Here is a 19,481-nt window from a genome sequence, read left to right on the forward strand (position 1 = left end):
GTGGCCCCCGACGTCCTCAGGCTGCCCCGTGAAAGGGAGGCTGATAGACATAACCTTGTCCTGCCCCCAAGGGGGGCACCTGTGCAGGGACTAGAGCTCAACAGGTGGCTGTTAACGCCCGTGAGAGCACAGCAAACCGAAGCACAGGTGTTTGCCCCTCGCTGAAAAGGTCTTGCTCCTTTAAATATGTTGCGAATAAAACTAATCTCCATGGAATTGTTGGTTTGGTTTGCTTTGCTTTTTTAATGCGGAATTGTATTTGCTTTGTTTTTTGTTTGTTTTCATTTTCAGAAAGTAGCTGTATGTGTTTCCCGTGGCTGCCATAACAGATGACCCCAAACTGGAGGCTTAAAACAACACAAATTCATCGTCTCACAGTCGCACAGGCCAGGAGTCTGAAATCAAGGTATCAGCAGGGCCCAGCTCCCTCTGGAGGCTCCAGGGTGGATCTCTCCTGCCTCTCCCAGCTTCTGGTGGCTCCTGACGTCCCTGGCTTGTGGCTGCATCACTCCAATCTCTGCTCTGTCCTCACAAGGCCATCAAATCTCCCTCTCCTTCCTGTTATTAAAGACAGCAGGCCGGGAGCAGTGGCTCGTGCCTGTAATCCCAGCACTGTGGGAGGCTGAGGCGGGTGGATCACCTAAGACCAGGAGTTCGCTAGCCTGGCCAACATGGTGAAACCCCGTCTCTACTACAAAAATTAACCAGGCGTGGTGGCGAGCGCCTGTAATCTCAGCTACTTGGGAGGCTGAGGCAGGAGAATCCTTTGAACCTGGGAGGCGGGATTTGCGGTGAGCCAAGATCACACCACTACAGTCCAGCCTGGGTGACAAGAGCGAAACTCCACCTCAAAAATAAAAAATAAGGCTGGGTGCGGTGGCTCAGGCCTGTCATCCCAGCACTTTGGGAGGCCGAGGCGGGTGGATCACCTGAGGTCAGGAGTTCGAGACCAGCCTGCCCAACATGGTGAAACCCCGTCTCTACTAAAAATATAAAAATTAGCCGGGTGTGGTGGCGCATGCCTGTAGTCCCAGCTACTCGGCAGGCTGAGGCAGGAGAATCTCTTGAATCGTGGAGGTGGAAGTTGCGGTGAGCCAAAAATTGCACCATTGCACTCCAGCCTGGGTGACACAGCAAGACTGTCTCAAAAAAAAAAAAAAAAAGATAAAAAATAAAGACACCAGTCATTGGATTTAGGGTCCACCCTAAATCCACGATGACTTAATCTCAAAGACCCAAACTCATTAAATCTGGAAAGACCCTATTTCCAGCTGAGGTCTCATTCTGAGATTCTGTGTGGACACGGATTTTGGGAGCCACTGCTGAATTCACTACAGTGGCCCTCCGTGTTTGTCCTGGAATTGCAATCGCGTACATTCCAGCCTCTGCAAACCAGGTGCCCCAAGGGCAGCAGCGCCTGGCTGGCAGAGCCTTTCCCGCAGATGCTTTGGAGGTGGAAGTGTCCAGGACTCCCCGGGTGCTGTTCTCCCTGCTTGCAGGAGATGATGCTCCCAGCCTTTGCCAGCTCATCCTCCCCCACCCAGCCAGGGGGGTGGAGTCCCCATTGCAGCCCCTTCTGCCTCCAGCAGTCCCCTGCACAGCCACAGGCCCCCTCGCCTCGCGGCCCCTGCTCCTGCCCCACAGCCTCCAGACCTCCTTGTCCCTTGCATCAAGACGGCGGCCCCTGCTCCTGCCCCACAGCCTCCAGACGTCCTTGTCCCTTGCATCAAGATGGCAGAGTGCTCCACAACGCTGGCCTCACCATGTGTCAGTCCCACTGGCTAGAATCCCACTGCTCCATAACGACCCCAGCCTAAGGGGTCCCAGGGCCCGGCCCCCAGCCACATACCCAGCCCCCTCCACACAACACTCACGAGCCTGTACCGGCCCCATTGTCTCCCTCCTCCTGGGGCAGTTACAGATGGCCCTCTGCATACACTGGAGGCCATCCTCCAGCCCCGCGTCCTCTCTTCTTGGTCTCTGCATGTGGCTTTCCAGTGCCCGGAGGCCACCCGCATCCCCTGGCAGTACCTGTCCTCCGCCTCAGGCACTCTCCCTCTGGGGAAGCTCGGCCCACCTGCCTGCTCAGGGTGCCCCTGGGGGCTCTCATGGACCCCAAATCTCCCCTCTCTAGCAATCGCCCCACCAGCTCCACATCCAGCCCTGCTTGTACGATGGTTCCCCTGCATGTTTCTCTCCTCAGCTCCGTGCAGGCAATGACAGGGTCTGTTTGGGGGCCAGTCTGAGACTGTCAGGCACACAGCAAGTGCTGAATAAATGCCTGATGTGTGCAGGGCATATGCTGAGCACCTGGCAGGGAGGGTCGCAGGGGGCGGGAGGGGAAAGCTGGGTCCATAGCAGGTACTGACAGACGCTTGTGAAATGAAGTCATAAAATGCCAGGATTTCTCCAGTTCCAAGCCAATGATTAATGCCTGCACTTAATCCATGAGTTACAAAACCACATAATTCATGTATTTGATTCAAGTACTGCAGGAAAGGTATTGATGAAATGAGTTAATTTTAGAGTTAAAACATCTTTTCTTTAATAAAGGACCATGAGAACCAAGAGCAACTGGGTTCTGGATGAACTGGACCTGCCGGGGAAGGTCCTGTCTGTTCCTTAGGGCTGACTCCCAGCACCTCCAGCGTTTACAACGGAGCCAATTCAGGATTCCCCCGGGGGTTGGTGGTTAAGCATTTGCAGCACAGCACTGCACAGAAGATAAAGTTAAGCAAAGTGTGAGTGGATTACAGTACTGTTTATAGGTAGCTGGAGGGGCTGCTAGCATGAGTGGATTACAGCACTGTTTAAACAAGGTAGCTGGAGGGGCTGCTCTCCACCAACCCTCGGGGAGAATCCCAAATTGGCGGCATTTGTAAACGCTCCCACCCCGGCTGAGTTGAAAAGAGATGTGATATGACAGTTTTTAATTCTAAAATCATCTGAAGGTAAATAATTCAAGGTCAAATTTACTGAGCTCTGTGTCTTTTAGCTCTGTATCTTTTATTTTCTAATAGAGCTTTTATAAGACACTATTTTCATAAAATAAATGTTCAGCTATGCTGACTATCAGGATTTAACTTTATCTTTCCTTTTCTAGGAATTCTCATTCAAAATAAATTTGGTGTTCCCCTTACACCCTAGGATTCTGCTTGGAGTCAAAGGCTTGCTGAGTCATTCAAACGTGGGAGAAATTCCCCCATACTCTGCACACCCCCATCACCATGGCAGCAGCCTCGCCTCCCACGCCAAGGATAGAGTCCACTTGGGCAAACCGATTGCTGTGCTCAATCATGCATGCTACCCACCAAAAGCTCCCCCTCTCCCCGTAGGAGGGACACAGAGCTCAGCTTCCTGGCTGTGGTACAGAAAAGCTTTTTAAGAGACGGAGTCTCACTCTGTCGCCCAGGCTGGAGTGCAATGGTGTGATCTCGACTCACAACCTCCGCCTCCCAGGTTCAAGTGATTCTCCTGCCTCAGCCTCCCGAGTTGCTGGGATTACAGGTGCACACCACCATGCCTGGCTAATTTTTGTATTTTAAGTAGAGACGGGGTTTCACCATGTTGGCCAGGCTGGTCTCGAACTCCTGACCTCAGGTAATCTGCTCGCCTTAGCCTCCCAAAGTGCTGGGATTACAGGTGTGAGCCACCACGCCCGGCCAGAAAAGCATTCTTAACAGCAAAATAAAAGCTCCCAGGAGCCAAGGCCCATCCAGCCCTCATGGCCTCATGCACCTGCCCCACCACTGGGGACCTGTCCCACACCAGGCTTGGGGCTGGTGCACTGCCCTGCCTGCCCAGAGACCCTAGCACCAGAGCCATCAACCCTCTGCCTAAGGGGCTTCCAGAAAAGCCCTAGCTTCACAGGGCTTCAGCAAATGGCTCACGTGCTGCAGGCGGGGGCCGGGTGCTGGGTGTGCACCTGGTCTGTGAACAAGGAAGGGGTTGCCCAGAGGGTCTCCGCATCATTACATGGAGACTCTGGCAGGGGGCTGGGCACAAGCCCATGGAAGACAGAGGGCATGGGGGTGGGGGCAGAGGGCCCACGCGAGGGAATGCTGATGTGAACCCCTGGGTCAAGACCTCCAGAACTTACCCCTGGGGGGCTGCTCCAGGAGCTGGGAGAAGAGAGATGCAGGGTCTCAGGGCTCACCCAGAAGAGGGTGCACAGCAGGCAGAGAACCTCGGGACCTGGGGGAGGGCTGGGAACGCGCTGGGAACGTGCCCCAGGAGGGGAAGGGCGTGTAAAGATTGACCACTTAAGTTCTTAAATAAATAAAAAGACAATTCCTTTCTGGTCCTAAGAAACAGCTAAGAGCTTTGAACTAGAAAAACTAGAATTTCCAAAGGCCACAATGGTAAAACTCAAGCACTTGACGAAGGCTTAGTTTATGCAGAATTAACGATCAACATGAAACACAAGAACAGAGAACAAGGAGTGAGTGGAAGGGCCCAGGAACAGGAACACAGGGCAATTTCAAAGCACAAAACCTGAAGTCAACTCAAAGCCCCATCAAAGAGCTCAGTCCTAACACTGGATCCTAGGATGCAGAAAGCAGTCTTGAAGACACAACCCAACTGCGTGGCTCATGTGTCAGAAACTTCACTACCAGAGAAACCACACAGACAGGAGGCAAATAGGGGAACATTACACGGTTTCTAAGAGGAAAAGGGTATGTCAGAAATGATAAAACACCACACGAATTTGCCCACCTGTTATTCCATTCACTCATCTATCCATCCTTCCATATACTCACCCACTCATTCACCCATCCCTCCACCCTTCCATCCATCCATTTATTCACCCATGAATCCATCCACCCATCCATTATTCATCCACCCACCCACCCACCCACCCAGCTTCCATCCAACCACTCACCCAGCTTCCAACCACTCACCCAGCTTCCATCCAACCACCCAACACACATCCATCCAGCCATCCAACCACCCATCATGCATCAACCCACCCATCCAACTATCCATCATTCATCCATCTATCCACCCTTCCACCTACTCACCTGCACTCACCTGCCCACCCGTCCCTCCACCCACTCATCCATCTAATAAGCTGCCAGCATGGGCCATTCTTTAGGCACTGGGGTTATAAGAATGAACAAAACAGATCCCTGCCTTCATGGAGTTTCCATCTAGGTAAAAAAAAATGTCAGACGTTCAGAAAAACCAAAAACACATGAAGAGTCTTACAGCAGATGGAAAAAGCAGAGGGGGAAGCTTTGAAGGGGTGCTGGCATGGAGGGGGATGGGAGGGGAGAAGAGGGGAGGGGAGGGGAGGGGTCAGGCTGCAGAATTCAGGTGGGGCAGCCATCAAAGTAGGGTCAGGACCAGAAAGGGTGGGCACAGCTAAGGCTCCTGGCCAAGCTTTTTCCACCCGACCATATTCCAACCAAACCTCAGAAAGTACCTCCAGCCTCAAACATACATGGCTCACATGCTCACACACACTCACATGCACGCACACACTCACCTGCATGCCCACAGGCACACACAGGGGTTCCCACGGCAGGGCAGTGGAGGCAAAGCCCCAGCCCTTTCCTGTTCTGCAACATGACAGTCCCACACCAGCGAGGCGGGGATAGGAGCTGCACAGAAAAGCCCAGGCGGCTGCAGCCTGGGCAACGGGTCATGTACAGCAGTCCACTGCCAGTCAGAACCCTGCCTCTTCCCAGGGACTTCAGAACCCCTGTGGCATACAGCCCCAGGCAGAAGCCAGGCCAGCAGAGGCCCCCAGCCACCAGGGCCTTTGTCCAGCAACAGAGCTGTGGGGGAGGACGTGCTACCAGCTCGGCCCTGCAAGGAAGGTTGACATAGAGATGGAGGCACAGACAGGGCAGGGCCACATGGCGCCCCAACAGCTCAGGTGACACTCCCTGACCCTGGCTATCCCCAGGTCCACATTTGGGGACAAGGACATGAGAAGCACTCTCACAGCAACCTCCTCCAGAGGTGAGCATAGTCCACATATGACCTTCCCTACAAGGCAGGCCGCAGCACCTGGCTGGTCAGATGAGTGTACACAAAGGCCCAGAGAGGGCAGTTACTTGTGCTGGGTCACACAGCTGCATGGGTGGGAGCTGGAGTTAAGCCTGCATCCACCTTAGTGTCCACACAGGGCTCGCAGGGACGGGTCCAGAGAATGAGTTCACCTCACCACCTTCCCTGGACAGGTGTCCCCTCCGAAATGACCCTATAGGAGAGGCCGCCCAGGGGGCAAGATTGCAGGGGCCTCAGCACCCCAGTCCAAACCCCCACAGCACTGCTGTCAGGACAGAGGTTTCCTGAGCAAGATCCTGGCTGATGCCTCAGTTTCCCCAGCTCTAATCAATCCATCCCCCAAGGCAGGGATTTCTGTCTCTCTTGGCCAGGAGCATTCCCCAGCACTAACAGGCTGGTGTGAGTGGAACAGCTCATTTGGTACGGCTGTGAGCTACGCACCTGCACAAGGGCGAGGTTACTATTACTGGTCCCTGTTCCTCCTGTCTTCACTGCCTTCCTGAGACGGGAGGCACCCTCTGTTCACCCCTCCATGCCCCACGCCCCCTCCTCCTCTCCAGCTCCCACTGGGAACTGCTGCCTGTCAGCGCCCACGTCTGCCCTTGGGTTTCATGCATTGTTTGACTTTCTCACCTCCTGGTGACTTGCTCTGCACCTGGAATCCCTCCTGAGTCACACGGACAGGCAGCCCAGCCCCGCAGGAAAGGCCTCAGCGGGAGGGCCCAGAACCCCACCCCACAAGGAGGGAGGTGGGAAGGGGGAGGCCAGGGGAGCCCGGCACTGCAGAAGCCGCTTGTCCAGGGCTGGCCTTCTCTGGGTGGCTTCATTAGTGTCCCTGAAGCAAATTCCCAGATCTCCAGACACACCCATTTAAAAAAATAAGAAATGCATTCCAGCAGCGAAGAAAAACGATTCCCACTAAAATGATGAGTTCATGTCCTTTGTAGGGACATGGATGAAACTGGAAATCATCATTCTCAGTAAACCATCGCAAGGTCAAAAAACCAAACACCGCATGTTCTCACTCATAGGTGGGAATTGAACAATGAGAACACATGGACACAGGAAGGGGAACATCACACTCCGGGGACTGTTGTGGGGTGGGGGGAGTGGGGAGGGACAGCATTAGGAGATACACCTAATGTAAATGACGAGTTAATGGGTGCAGCACACCAACATGGCACATGAATACATATGTAACAAACCTGCACATTGTGCACATGTACCCTGAAACTTAAAGTATAATAATAATAATAAAAAAAAAGAACTTGGGTCATGGTTCAGCATATAGTAGACTGCAAGTATTTATTAAGTGCTTCTTCAATGTTAAATAAAAAGCTAAATAAAGTCTTTGCAGATAAAAAAAAAAAAAAAAGAAAAATGATTCCCACCGATCCACTGCTTTGCTGTTTCTTACGGAAGTCACCTACAGGCTGAGGGCTGGAAACGCTGGCAAACCTGAAGGATGGGCGTGTTTGACCGTCTTCCAGTGCTTGCAGCAGCTCCAAGCCGAAGGCTCCAGCAGCACACGGGCCCAGCAGGCCCAAGCGATGCCAGCCTGGAATCACCCTCGGGGACACAGCCTTTCAGAAGAGGGGCTCCCTACAACCTCCCTCTCCACAACACCGACGATGGAGGAGAGACTAGGAAATAACCCACCCTGTAGTGGGCTACACAGTGGCCCCCAAAAGGATGTGTCCACATCGTATTTCCTAAAATCTGGGAATGTTACCTTACCTAGCAAAAGAAGGAATTTTACTTATACGGCAAAAGTGCAATTAAAGATCTTGAGATGAGGCAATCCGATCAGCAGGGGGGCTCGATGCAATCAACATGAATTATTGTAAAATGAGCGCAGAGGGAGATGAGAAACAAGAGGAAGGGCTGGTGCAGGGGGAGGCAGAGCCTGGAGCCAGGCAGCCACAAGCCAAGGCCTGCAGCCACCAGGCGCCGGGGAGGCGGGGTTCCTCCGAGAGCCACCAGGAAACAAGGCCGGCCCTGCCAGCACCTTGATTTCCACCTTCCAGCTGCAGAACTCAGGGACGGCATGTCTGTTGCTTTCAGCGCCCCGGTTTGTGATCACTTATCACAGCAGTCCTAGGAGAACGAGGCCCAGAACACACCGAGGAAACCAGCCAGAGTCAGCAGGAACCCTCTTCCGGGGTCAATCCCCCGAGGAAGCTGCACCCCAAAGACTCCCAGCATCTCCTGGAGCCTACACAGACCTGGAGCCACGGGAGAGAAAACACTGTTTGTTTGCCAGGGCTCTTGTGGCACCGGGCAGACAGCGGCATGAGGACCCGGTGTGCCAAACAAACACAGCGTCTCCTGGGCCCGAGTGGACTCGGGAAGTCCTGGTTGCCAAGACTGGTAGGGGAGGGGCAACCACAGGGCTCTGAATACCACCACTGGTCCCTGGCACCGGGGGTACACACAGCTGGCACTTAGGGGGCGGTCAGCCCTGCTGATCACCAGGACATGAGAGTTCCTATAGCCCCAGCACCACTCTGGGGTACAGAACCCCATCTCGACTCCCCCTGCAAGGCATTTCCAACCCCCTCAAAACAAACCCAGGGTCCTTCCAAGCCAAGGGGTAGGCCAGGGACTTGGTTCTCTTTAGAAGGACATTGGTGGCAGCTCAGGAGGCCTCCAGGGCCCAAGATGAGGACAAGCCTGGTGGTGGGTCCTGCCTAGCGGGGACAGGGCCCAGCCAACACTCCCTGGTCCTGGAATGTGGGGGATGCAGCCTTCACGCCGCCCTGGGGCCCAGCACATGCCAAGAAGACAGTGCCACTGTGGGGCAGGCAGGGCTCCCCTGTGCCCTCCAGGCCTCGGTAGTTGCTTTTCTCCAGGGGCCATGGGGGTGGGCACAGCCTGGAAACAGCCTTGTCCAGGGAGGGTAGGGTTGAGTGGGGACATTCGGGTGGGATGGGCCTGGGTCTCCCACCCAGGGGAGAGGGCACTGTGCAGCCTGGCGCCCCACTGAGCACTTGGCTCCTGATGGTAGGGAGAGGGCTGGCCCTGCCATGCCTTGGAGGGAGGCAGGTTGGGGGGCCTGGATGTGGGGCCAGGGTCTGGTCATGCTCCTGCTAGACACGGAAAGACAACCGAGGAAAGTGAGCCAGGCAGCTGTGCACAGCAGGGCTGGAAGGGACGTGCCCAGTGCGTTCACTATCAGCATGCAGGGAAACCGTGCCAACTACGAACAACAGCATGCCCGGGCTCAGCTGGAATGCTAGCGAAAACCTCACTCATCATGAAAAAAGGCTGCTCAGCACCCCAACGGTTCAAATTCCCCTGGCCACACCAGTGCAGGCCAGGACAGACAGTGCCCTAGGGACAGATCAAGGCCCAGAAAAATGAGCACGAATTCTTAATTCATCACTTGGAGTTGGGGGTAACAAACTGCCCTCAATAATACAAAGTCTACCCCCACTATGTCCAGCCAGCTTCATCTGATAAGTGTAACCCCACCACACCCAGCCCTGGCAAGCCAGAGGTGTGTGATCAACCTGGCCCCTGGCCCCCAGGAGCAGGACAGAGGCGGCTTTGTCTGTCCACACCAGAGAAAGGGCTTGAAAGTGGTGACCGGAAGCCGGTGAGAGAGCAGAGAACACTCGCCCCCGAGGTCGTCTGGGTCACTATTCTCAGGGCAGAGGCTCAATTCGGACTCTCCAGCAGCTCCCGGCAGCCCTGGGTCCAGGTCGTGGCTGGTTATAAACAGCAGGGACTGCCAGACCCCCACCACAGCGCTGAAGGTGGGGCCTGCTCACTACGCATGCCTTCCACAAATATTCACCAGGCGTGAGTGGTCGTGATTTTTTTTCTTTTTTTTTTTTTTGAGACGGAGTCTCGCTCTGTCACCCAGGCTGGAGTGCAGTGGCGCAGTCTCGGCTCACTGCAAGCTCCGCCTCCCGGGTTCACGCCATTCTCCTGCCTCAGCCTCTCCGAGTAGCTGGGACTACAGGTGCCCGCCACCACGCCCGGCTAATTTTTTGTATTTTTAGTAGAGACGGGGTTTCACCGTGGTCTCGATCTCCTGACCTCGTGATCCGCCCGCCTCGGCCTCCCAAAGTGCTGGGATTACAAGCGTGAGCCACCGCGCCCAGCCTGTCGTGATTGTTTAATTAGGGAGAGGAGACACCAAGAGCAGCCGGGGTTGTGGTTAGCAAAATGATGGACCCCAAAAGGTGTCCACATCTTCATCTCTGAAAGCCAAGGATGTGTGACCTCATGACCTAAGGGTCTTTGCAGATGTGATTAAGGATCTTGAGACGGGACAGTCATCCTGCATTACTGTGTGGCCCCAAAGTCATCACAAGGCTCCTTGTAAGCGGTGGGAGGATGAGGCGCAGAAGGTGCTACAGTGGTAAAAGCAGGGGTCAGAGTGAGGTGAGGAAGGTGCCAGAGGCCAAGGACCAGGTGGCCTCCAGCAGCTGAGGAAGGCAGAGCAGCAGGCCCTCCCCAGGGCCTCCCGGAGCAGCCCCGCCCATGCCCCTGACTGCAGGCCTCCTGCCCTCCAGAACAGTAAGAAGGAATCCGTGCTGCGTTAAGCCCCTCGTGTGTGGAAACGTTACAGCGGCCACAGGAAACTCGTGCAGGGGTGAGCCAGAGTGCCCAGCCCTGCTGTCACCGAGCCCACACTCTCTCTGCAGAAGCGGCATCCCTCCAGTGCACGCACAGACGCCCACGACCTGCAGCCAGCCCGGCCAGGCAGCCTTGTCTCCCCTCAACAACACAGACTTTGAAGTCACAGGGAACAGCATGCGCTTTAAACCACAGCGAGGTTTCTATTGAGTGCAGCTCGTCTTCAGGCCACTTTTCTAATCATGGGCCAGACATTTCTGGGCAGATGTTTGCTCCTCACTGACTCACATTCTACACCTAGTTCAGCTCGCCCACCTCCAAGCTGTCTGAGTGGGACACGGGAAACCCTCTGCTCCTGTGCTTAGCGTTCAAGGTAAACACACCACAGGAATCTGCCTCCCACCCTGGAGTGGTCTGTGGCCCTCGCAGACATGCGACAGGCAGGCCAGTGAGAAGCGCCAACAGCCCTGGTCCCAACTCCTTAGCTCCCCAGCTAAGGAGCACCTACGGCTGAATTGTGTCCCCAGAAAGATACGCTCAGTTACTAACTCCTAGTACCCTTGAAAGTGACCTTGTTTGGAAATAGGGTCTTTGTAGAGGTAATCAATTTAGGATGAGATCATTAGGGTGGGTCCTAATCCAATGACCGGTGTCCTTACAATGAGAGGGAAACCTGGACAGAGACAGACGTGCACAGGAAGAACACAGTGTGAAGACGGAGACTGCAGTGCGGAGACTGCAGTGATGCATCCGTGAGTCAGACACCACCTGGGGCTACCAGAAACTGGAAGAGGCCAGGAGGGGTCCTCCCCTAAAGCCTTTAGAAAGAGCACAGTCCTGCAGGAACCTTGGTTTTGAACTTCTGGCCTCCAGAACAGTGAGAGAAGAGAATTTTTCTTTTTTAGACAGAGTCTCGCTCTGTTGCCCAGGCTGGAGTGCCATGGCACGATCTCGGCTCACCGTAACCTCCGCCTCCCAGGTTCAAGCGATTCTCCTGCCTCAGTCTCCCAAGTAGCTGGGATTACAAGTGCCTGCCACCACGCCTGGCTAATTTTTGTGTTTTTAGTAGAGACGGTGTTTCACCCTGTTGGTCAGGCTAGTCTCGAACTCCTGACCTCAGGTGATCCACCTGCCTCAGCCTCCCAAAGTGCTAAGATTACAGAGGCTCTAGTCTTGAACTCCTGACCTCAAGCGATCCATCTGCCTCATCCACCCAAAGTGCTGGGATTACAGGCGTGAACCACTGCACTTGGCTTGAGACAATAGATTTCTGTTGTCTTCAGCCACTCAGTTTGTGCCGATTGGTTACAGCAGCCCCAGGAAGCTCACGGAAGCCGGAGAAGGACTGCAGGGTGTGAGGACCGTGCAGGGCCCCAGTGCTGGTGGGTTGTGCCTGCACACCCCACACAGGACACTAATTCTGTTTATCAAAAGCCCCAGCTTTGGGGGAAGAAATTGAGTGGAGAACAGGAGATATCTGGCTACGTTTACCCACACCCCGATCCCCCGGCACGATTTTAACAGAAAACAGTTACCCAGAAATGAAATAATGCCCCAGCTTTACATGGCAAATCTCAAAACCTAGACTCTGTAGAAAAAGCCAAATGCAAAAGACTTGGGAAGCACTAAGGAGAGAAAAACTTGAAGTAATCCTGAATTATCTGAAAAGCACGTTTTCCCAAGAAAGGATTCTGTTTCTGCTTTATTTGAGATTTTAATTATAGGTTATGTAATGATTTTCATTTTGAATGATAATTAACTCTCAAGTTTAAGGACTAACTGCGACTTTACTAGGAATACTTGGAAGTGAAGCTTTAATCCTGGAAGCCGCAGTGAGCACTGGCCCACGTGCAACCCTGCGCTAAGCAGACGTCACTCCGAAGGGTGATGGCACAGCTAGTCATGAATGAGGACCTTATCTGAAAGTGCAGAACTTGCAGCCTGGGATGGATGAGTGCGTCAGCAGATCACATGAAGACGGAAACCCCATGACTCTGATAAGAGAACCCAAAATAGGCCAGGCAAGGTGGCTCACGCCTGTAATCCCAGCACTTTCGGACGCCAAGGCGGGCAGATCACGAGGTCAGGAGATCGAGACCATCCTGGCTAACATGGTGAAACCCCGTCTCTACTAAAAAAATACAAAAAATTAGCCAGGCGTGGTGGTGGACGCCTGTAGTCCCAGCTACTCGGGAGGCTAAGGCAGGAGAATGGCGTGAACCCGGGAGGTGGAGCTTGCAGTGAGCTGAGACTGCACCACTGCACTGCACTCCAGCCTGGGCGACAGAGCGAGACTCTCTCAAAAAAAGGAGAAAGAGAGAGAACCCAAAATAAAACTCATAGCCGGAGTGATGTACACATTTTACAACAGAATCGCAGAAGGGCTAGAATTTATTTTTAAGATTTTCCCATGAGCACACAGGTGATTATATTTTTACACCAAAAGTTTCTCTGTCCTTGAACCTACACAGATTGTCCTTGGCCCCAGGAGGCCCTCGCAGGGACAGTTGGGGACCCTGACCTTGGCGGGGAGGGGCCTCACACAGGACAATTGCTATTGTCGCAGCCTAGGGAGTTGGTACGAAGCTCAAAGCCAGCAGCACTGAAGCGCTCCCAAGGGCTACTCACCTACTCGGTTCCTGATTCCCAAACCAAGCTAAGGCCCCAGCTAGGGAGCACCCAACGCTCCCAGAAGTCCAGGTGCCGTGGGCATACAGGGCCCAGAGATGGTCCCCACTGGCAGGCTTTGAGCTCAATAGCCTGGTAAAGACTATTCTCAGCCAAGCGCGGTAGCTCATGCCTGTAATCCCATCACTTTGGGAGGCCAAGGCGGGCGGATCAGAAGGTCAGGAGTTGGAGAACAGCTTGGCCAACATGGGAAAACCCCATCTCTACTAAAAACACAAAAATTAACCAAGCGTCGTGGTGCATGCCCGTAATCCCAGCTACTCGGGAGGCTGAGGCCAGAGAATTGCTTGAACTCAGGAGGCAGAGGTTGCAGTGAGCCAAGGTTGTGCCACTGCACTCCAGCTTGGGCAACAGAGCGAGGCTCATCTCAAGGGAAAAAAAAGATTATTCTCGCAGCCCCGGGGTCCTAAAAGCAGGCGATCAAGAATAAACTCAACCCTAACAAGGAAGCCCCGGCCCACTGGCGCACACAGGAGGGGCACCCGGGTCTGCCTTTACCCAGACATGAGGTGAGTGAAAGTGACTTGTTGCCATCCCCCTCGAAGATATTCAGCCTTGCAGAAAAACCCGCCTTTCCTGTGATATCAGAGCTGCCACTCAGGAATGCGCCCCATGGGAAGACGAAGACGTTACTGTAATGATAAATCACCCGCTCACAGCGTGGAGAGAGATGAGGAAGGGAAGTGCTTCCCGGGAATGCCCAGAGGCCTGGAGCCCACGCTCCCACTCACAGCTGTGATGAGCACGAGGGCGGACCCACGTGGGAGCTTAGCCAGTGCTCACATGGGCAGGACGAAGTCAGACGTAACTCGGCGTCCCCTAGGAAGGGGCAAAGGAGACAGGGAAGGGAAGTGTGCGTGCTTGGAGGGTCCCGTTCCTCCTAGCTCAGCACCAGAGGCAGCAAAGGCAGCTCTGACCACAACACAGAATGAGTTTCAGGCCCCGAGGGCATTATCTTTGGCCTACGTGGAGGGGCGGGCCTTGTCTCATTTGCACATGGTGCCTGCTGCAGGCCCGTGGGCATGGTCTCTTGGGCAGAGGACGCTGCTGTCTGCATCTAGTGCAGAGGGAGGAAGGTGACAATGACAAGCAAACACCTCCACGGGGGTGAGGGCTGCAGGGAGGACAGAGGAGCAGGGACAGGGAGGGAACATTCAGGGAAGACCTGGGGGAAGGGGCGCTGGAGGGGCAAGCGCCACAGTGAGAGAGGCCAGTGTGTGTCCCGAAGGCCAGAGTGACCTGAGCCTGGGGAGTCGGGGGTGAGGTTAGACCTCTGAGTGCCACAGGCCCAGTGACTGCACTTTACACTGGAGCACCGGTCACCCAAGGAAGGCCTGAACACTGATGTGACAAATGCATGCTTCACCAGGCATTCTGGGCACTCCGTGAAGAAGGGATCGTCTGGGCAGGACGAGGGTGGCAGGGAGGGCAGGAGAAGGCCCCACCAAGGTGGTAACATGAAAACAGGGCCAGGCAGCAGAGAGAAGAGCTGGGCTGGGGAGGCAGAGTCATTAGGTCATGGCAAGAGGCTGAACGTGGGGCCAAGGGGCATCCACCATGAGCCCATGGGCTGAAATGAGGGATGGGGAGAGGAAGCAGGATCAGAGCAGGGAATATCTGGAATTGGTACTGGGGACACCCTCCAGGGGACCAGAGGGAAGAGGCTGGAGGCCCCGGGCATCTGACCCTCCCAGGAGCGACTGTGAAACTCACCTCTCACGAGAGATCCCCGAGTCGGATCCTGGCCCTGCCTGCCTGGTGCTGCACCTGGGTGTTGACAGAACTGGGATGACAACTGTCCCACCTCCTGGGTTGTCACAGATACATGGGAAAGGCCGAGAGCAGAACCCAGGACTTCCGTTCTTGGTCACCAGTAGCGAGTACTGTTCCTAGTTTTTTTTTTGAGACAGTCTCGCTCTGTCGCCCAGGCTGGAGTGCAGTGGCATGATCTCGGGTCACTGCAACTTCCGCCTCCTGGGTTCAAGTGATTCTCCTGCTTCAGCCTCCCGAGTAGCTGGGATTACAGGCATGTGCCACCACGCCCGGTTAATTTTTTGTATTTTTAGTAGAGACAAGGTTTCACCGTGTTGGCCAGGATGGTCTCAATCTCCTGACCTCGTGATCCACGTGCCGCGGCCTCCCAAAGTGCTGGGATTACAGATGTGAGCCACCGTGCGCAGCCTGTTCCCATTTTAGTCATGAGTGGTTGTAATTGTTTAATTAGGGAGAGGAGACACCAAGAGCAGCACCGGGATTCAAAACCGAGTCCTAAGGCCAGTTCTGATTTAACGAGGTCAGGTTTCTTGTGGGGAAGGAACAGCGTCCTCCCAGCCCCTCGGGTGCGAGGTTAACAGCTGCAAAGCCCCTCCCGGGCCGCTGCATACCACCCATCACACTGCCCCTTTCAACCAGCACAGAAGGAGCCTTTTACAAAATGCTGTTCAACAAGTGATGCAAGAGGAAGGATCTAAGCTGGTAAACCTGGCTGGCCGTTAACCCTCGAGGGTCTACAGCTGCAGCTCGGAAGCCAGAATGCCCGAGTTTGAATCCTGACCCCACCCTCCACAGGGCCAGCAGGGTCCTGGCCCTCAGCACTGAAGCCGGTTCTCTGCCGTGGCGGTCCTGTGCACTACAGATGTCAAGCAGCATTCCTGGCCTCATCCCACCAGCACCCCCAACCCCAGCTGTGACAACCAAAAATGTCTGATTTTGTCAAATGTCCCTGGGGGCAAAATCACCCCTAATGGAGAACCCCTGGGCTAGATGCTTTGATGTCTTGTACCTCAGTTTCTATAACCCCATTATAAAATGGGATCATAGAGCTGCCTCAAGAAGTCAATGCAAAAATACGTGTAGAATCATCTAGAGCAGTAACCAGCAGAGCAGAGCACTCATTAAACATTAGCCACAGTCCAGCCAGGTGTAGTGGCTCATGCCTGTAAACCCAACACTTTGGGAGGCCAAGGCAGGAGAACCACCTGAGGTCAGGAGTTTGAGACCAGCCTGGCCAACATAGCGAAACCCAGTCTCTACTAAAAATACAAAAAATCAGCCGGGCGTGGTGATGCATGCCTGTACTCCCAGCCACCCAGGAGGCTAAGGCAGGAGAATCACTTGAACCCAGGAGGCAGAGGTTGCAGTGAGCCAAGATCACACCACTGAACTCCAGCCTGGGTGACACAGACTGTCTCAACACAAACACACACACACACGCACATACACACACACCCATTAGCTACAGTCCCTGCCATCCTGGGGGACAGAAACATGGAAGTGTGTGAACCACACCCAGCATGGGGGTGGACCAACAAAAGCATAAGCAAGGCACCCGGGAAGCTTCAAGGGAGGAAACCTATGATCCATCCGAGGAGGTTGGGAAACTTCTAGAACCTTCTCAGAGCAGGGTACAGCCGCTGAAACAGATTTTGAGGGAGGCCCATGATGGGCAGAGGGATGGGGAGGAGACGCGTTTCAGATGAAGGGATGGCAGGTGCAGAGGGGAGACGGAACAGGGCCCTGTGTCTGGACCCACAGGGGCCAGGTCGAAGCAGAACTACAATGTTTACAAAAAGACCGAGGGGCTGAGAACCCAGGAACACGAGCCTGTGTTTGCCTCTCATGGTTGTTTAGGACTCTCTGCGGAGCGGAGAAACTGGGAGGGCGTCCCAGGCACATCTAAGATGCCGGAGCCTTGAGGCTTCCTGCCCTCGTCCCTTTCGGAGAATGGGATGGCTGCAGACCCCAACCAGTCCCAACACCGTGAGCAGGTGGCAGCCCTCCTTTCCCTGCAAAGATCAGGGGAATCCACAGACCCTGGGGCCTTGGACTTCTCTAAGGCTAAAATGGATTTCAGGGACATGGGAGAGCTGTATTTTATCCAGCATCAAATTTGCTGAGTTTTCCTGAAATTAATTGCTACTTCCTTCATCCAGCTCCTGCTATCTCCTGTCCCGCAACACAGGAAGCCAGGGGCTTTCAGCAGCCACTTGGGCCAATTCCAACCTTGCAACCGTGAGGCCCCCGAGCTCGGCTTACCAGGGAGCAAGTAATAAAACCCCTCTGACGACAGCCCCACTTTCATCGTGAATAAATGAGCTCAATTACCTCCACGCAGAAAAAGGAGCCCTTCAAAGGGAAAGAGGGAAAAGGGGAGGAAGAGGGACGGAGTAGAAATAATCAGTCTTAATTAGCCTTATCTCCGAGGGAAATACATATGATAATTTTGGTACCCAAAGAGATTCAAATTAGTCTCATGCCAATCATTACATGTTAGTGGGTCTTATTGGTGATGACAGACTTGGCCGTTCCCCAGTCATTAGTTTTCTAAAAATGACTCTCTTGATGAAAAGAAAACCTGAGAAGCTAAGAAGGTGGATTTCCCCCCAATGGGTCAATCATCTTCAGAGGGGATCTGCTGGCCTAAGGGTCCCCAGGGGCCTTGGCCACCCCTGCCCAGTGCAGCCCCAAGCTTCCTGCAGCCTGGACTGGCGGCCTGGGAAGCCGATGCCAGGTCTCAAAGCCACATTAGACGTTACCCTAGGGCTCCTGACTTGTCTGACAAAGCCAGAGGTGAGGGGTGCTTGCACGGTCCCCTCTACCCATGGAAGAGCCAACGGCACAGATGAACTTGGTCACCCCCCAGAACGGGCTGGGGGAGGTCTGGCTGTGTGCGCTGGCCTGGTATACAGTAGGTACTCAGTATCTGCGGAGTAAAGATGGCGTCCTTGCCAACTCTTGGGAGTGCAACAGGCCCCTTCCCAGGGACCCGCGGCCACGGCTTCTTCATCTGAAGCAGGAACGTTGACGAAGCGCCCCCCCACCCAGGCACATGGCGGGCACTGGCTCGGGGAAGGGGCGCTGACCGTGCTGGCTGCTGCTACATCCAAGCTGGCCCTTCAGAGACGCAGAGCAGCCTGCTCAAGGCCGTGAGGGGCAAAGCGGAGGAAGGGGACCTGCGGAAGCTGACACAGAACAGGAATCCACTGAAACTCAGAGCAGGGGAGGGGGCCTGGTTCAGGCCTGCTCATACCTGGAGTCGTCTCCACCCCCAAACCCAACGCAGGTGTGGGCTGTGGGAGGCGGGGGTCTCCCGCCGCCTCTGCCTGCCTGTCTTGCCCACAGCCGAGCCCCAGTATAGCCAGGAATTTAGGATTAGCACTCAGTGAGAGACAGCGGGGGGAAGAGCCCCAGACCCAGACGGCACCAACAGACAGCCACAGACTAGCAGGCGTGGGAACACCACGGGGCAGGTGACCACAGTGCCTTCCTTCCACCTGCCATATGACCAGAGGGCCACCAACCTGGGGTGCAGGAGGTCAGAGCTGGGAGCCCCATTGCATCGGGCTGCCAACACCCACGCTGGTGGTTTTCCCTCCACTTCTGATGCAGAGAACCTTGGAAGCCATCCTTCCTCTCTCTCTCTGCTCCCCTGCGCTCTTCCTGCCTGATAAATACCTGCTAATACCTCAAACCCTTGTTATAAGCTCGATAAACTTGTGCTATGTGCTGCTAACGAGCAGCTAACGATTGCTCAGGTGTTTATATTAAACAGATTAATCGAGGACACAGTCGATGGAAGAGTCTCAAAGTTATCTCCGGTATGAACCAAATCCTGCCTAATCCCAGAGAGCTTTCAAAAAAAAAAAAAAAAAAAAGACAGACTATTCACCACCGGGACCACTGTGAACTTATTTTTCAAATGAGCCGTCATTTTGTGGAACAGACAATCAAAGACCAAAGCAAGATGTGCGGCTGAGATGCAGAGAACGTGTGTTTCTGTACCGCTCTCGGGGTGGCTCTTTATTTTTAAAAACCACCGTTGGCTACATTTGGAGTAATTCATCTTGGTGATGAGTCAGGAGGTATCAAGGAAAGAGCATCTTCAGAGGTGGGAGGATGAGTCACGAAATTTCTACGGTGACAGGGAGGCATGAAAAAAACAGGATTTCAAGACCCAAATGAGTAATGGCTCAATGATTTCCACCTGGTTCCACTGTTTTACACTAACCAATTAAGCCTGCAATCTGGAATAAAGTACTTTAACCTGAGAGCCACTTAAAAGCAACTCATGTCACTTCATGCGTTTAGGTTTTCTTTTAAGTGGATCTCACCCTGTAACCTTGTCCTCCTGTTCTCCTAAAGCAGGCAGTTAAGTCGGGCAGGGAAGGTGAGTAAGCCGTGGGCTACGGTCA

At 54.3% G+C, this 19,481-nt stretch overlaps 1 protein-coding gene across 1 annotated transcript in view; it reads right to left on the reverse strand.

The window, feature by feature from the left end:
- CELSR1 (cadherin EGF LAG seven-pass G-type receptor 1) overlaps window positions 1-19,481 on the reverse strand; it is a 181,932-nt gene that overhangs the window by 90,951 nt on the left and 71,500 nt on the right. Inside the window, exons 3-6 of the mRNA XM_058431141.1 lie at window positions 18,056-18,183; window positions 10,313-10,376; window positions 9,579-9,725; window positions 5,489-5,811 (exon numbers count right to left, since the gene is read on the reverse strand). Coding sequence (XP_058287124.1) covers window positions 5,489-5,811; window positions 9,579-9,725; window positions 10,313-10,376; window positions 18,056-18,183 — 662 coding nt within the window. The remainder of the gene's footprint in view (window positions 1-5,488; window positions 5,812-9,578; window positions 9,726-10,312; window positions 10,377-18,055; window positions 18,184-19,481) is intronic.

This window comes from Hylobates moloch, unplaced genomic scaffold, assembly GCF_009828535.3.
Source record: "Hylobates moloch isolate HMO894 unplaced genomic scaffold, HMol_V3 SCAFFOLD_19, whole genome shotgun sequence".
Lineage (NCBI taxonomy): Eukaryota > Metazoa > Chordata > Mammalia > Primates > Hylobatidae > Hylobates > Hylobates moloch.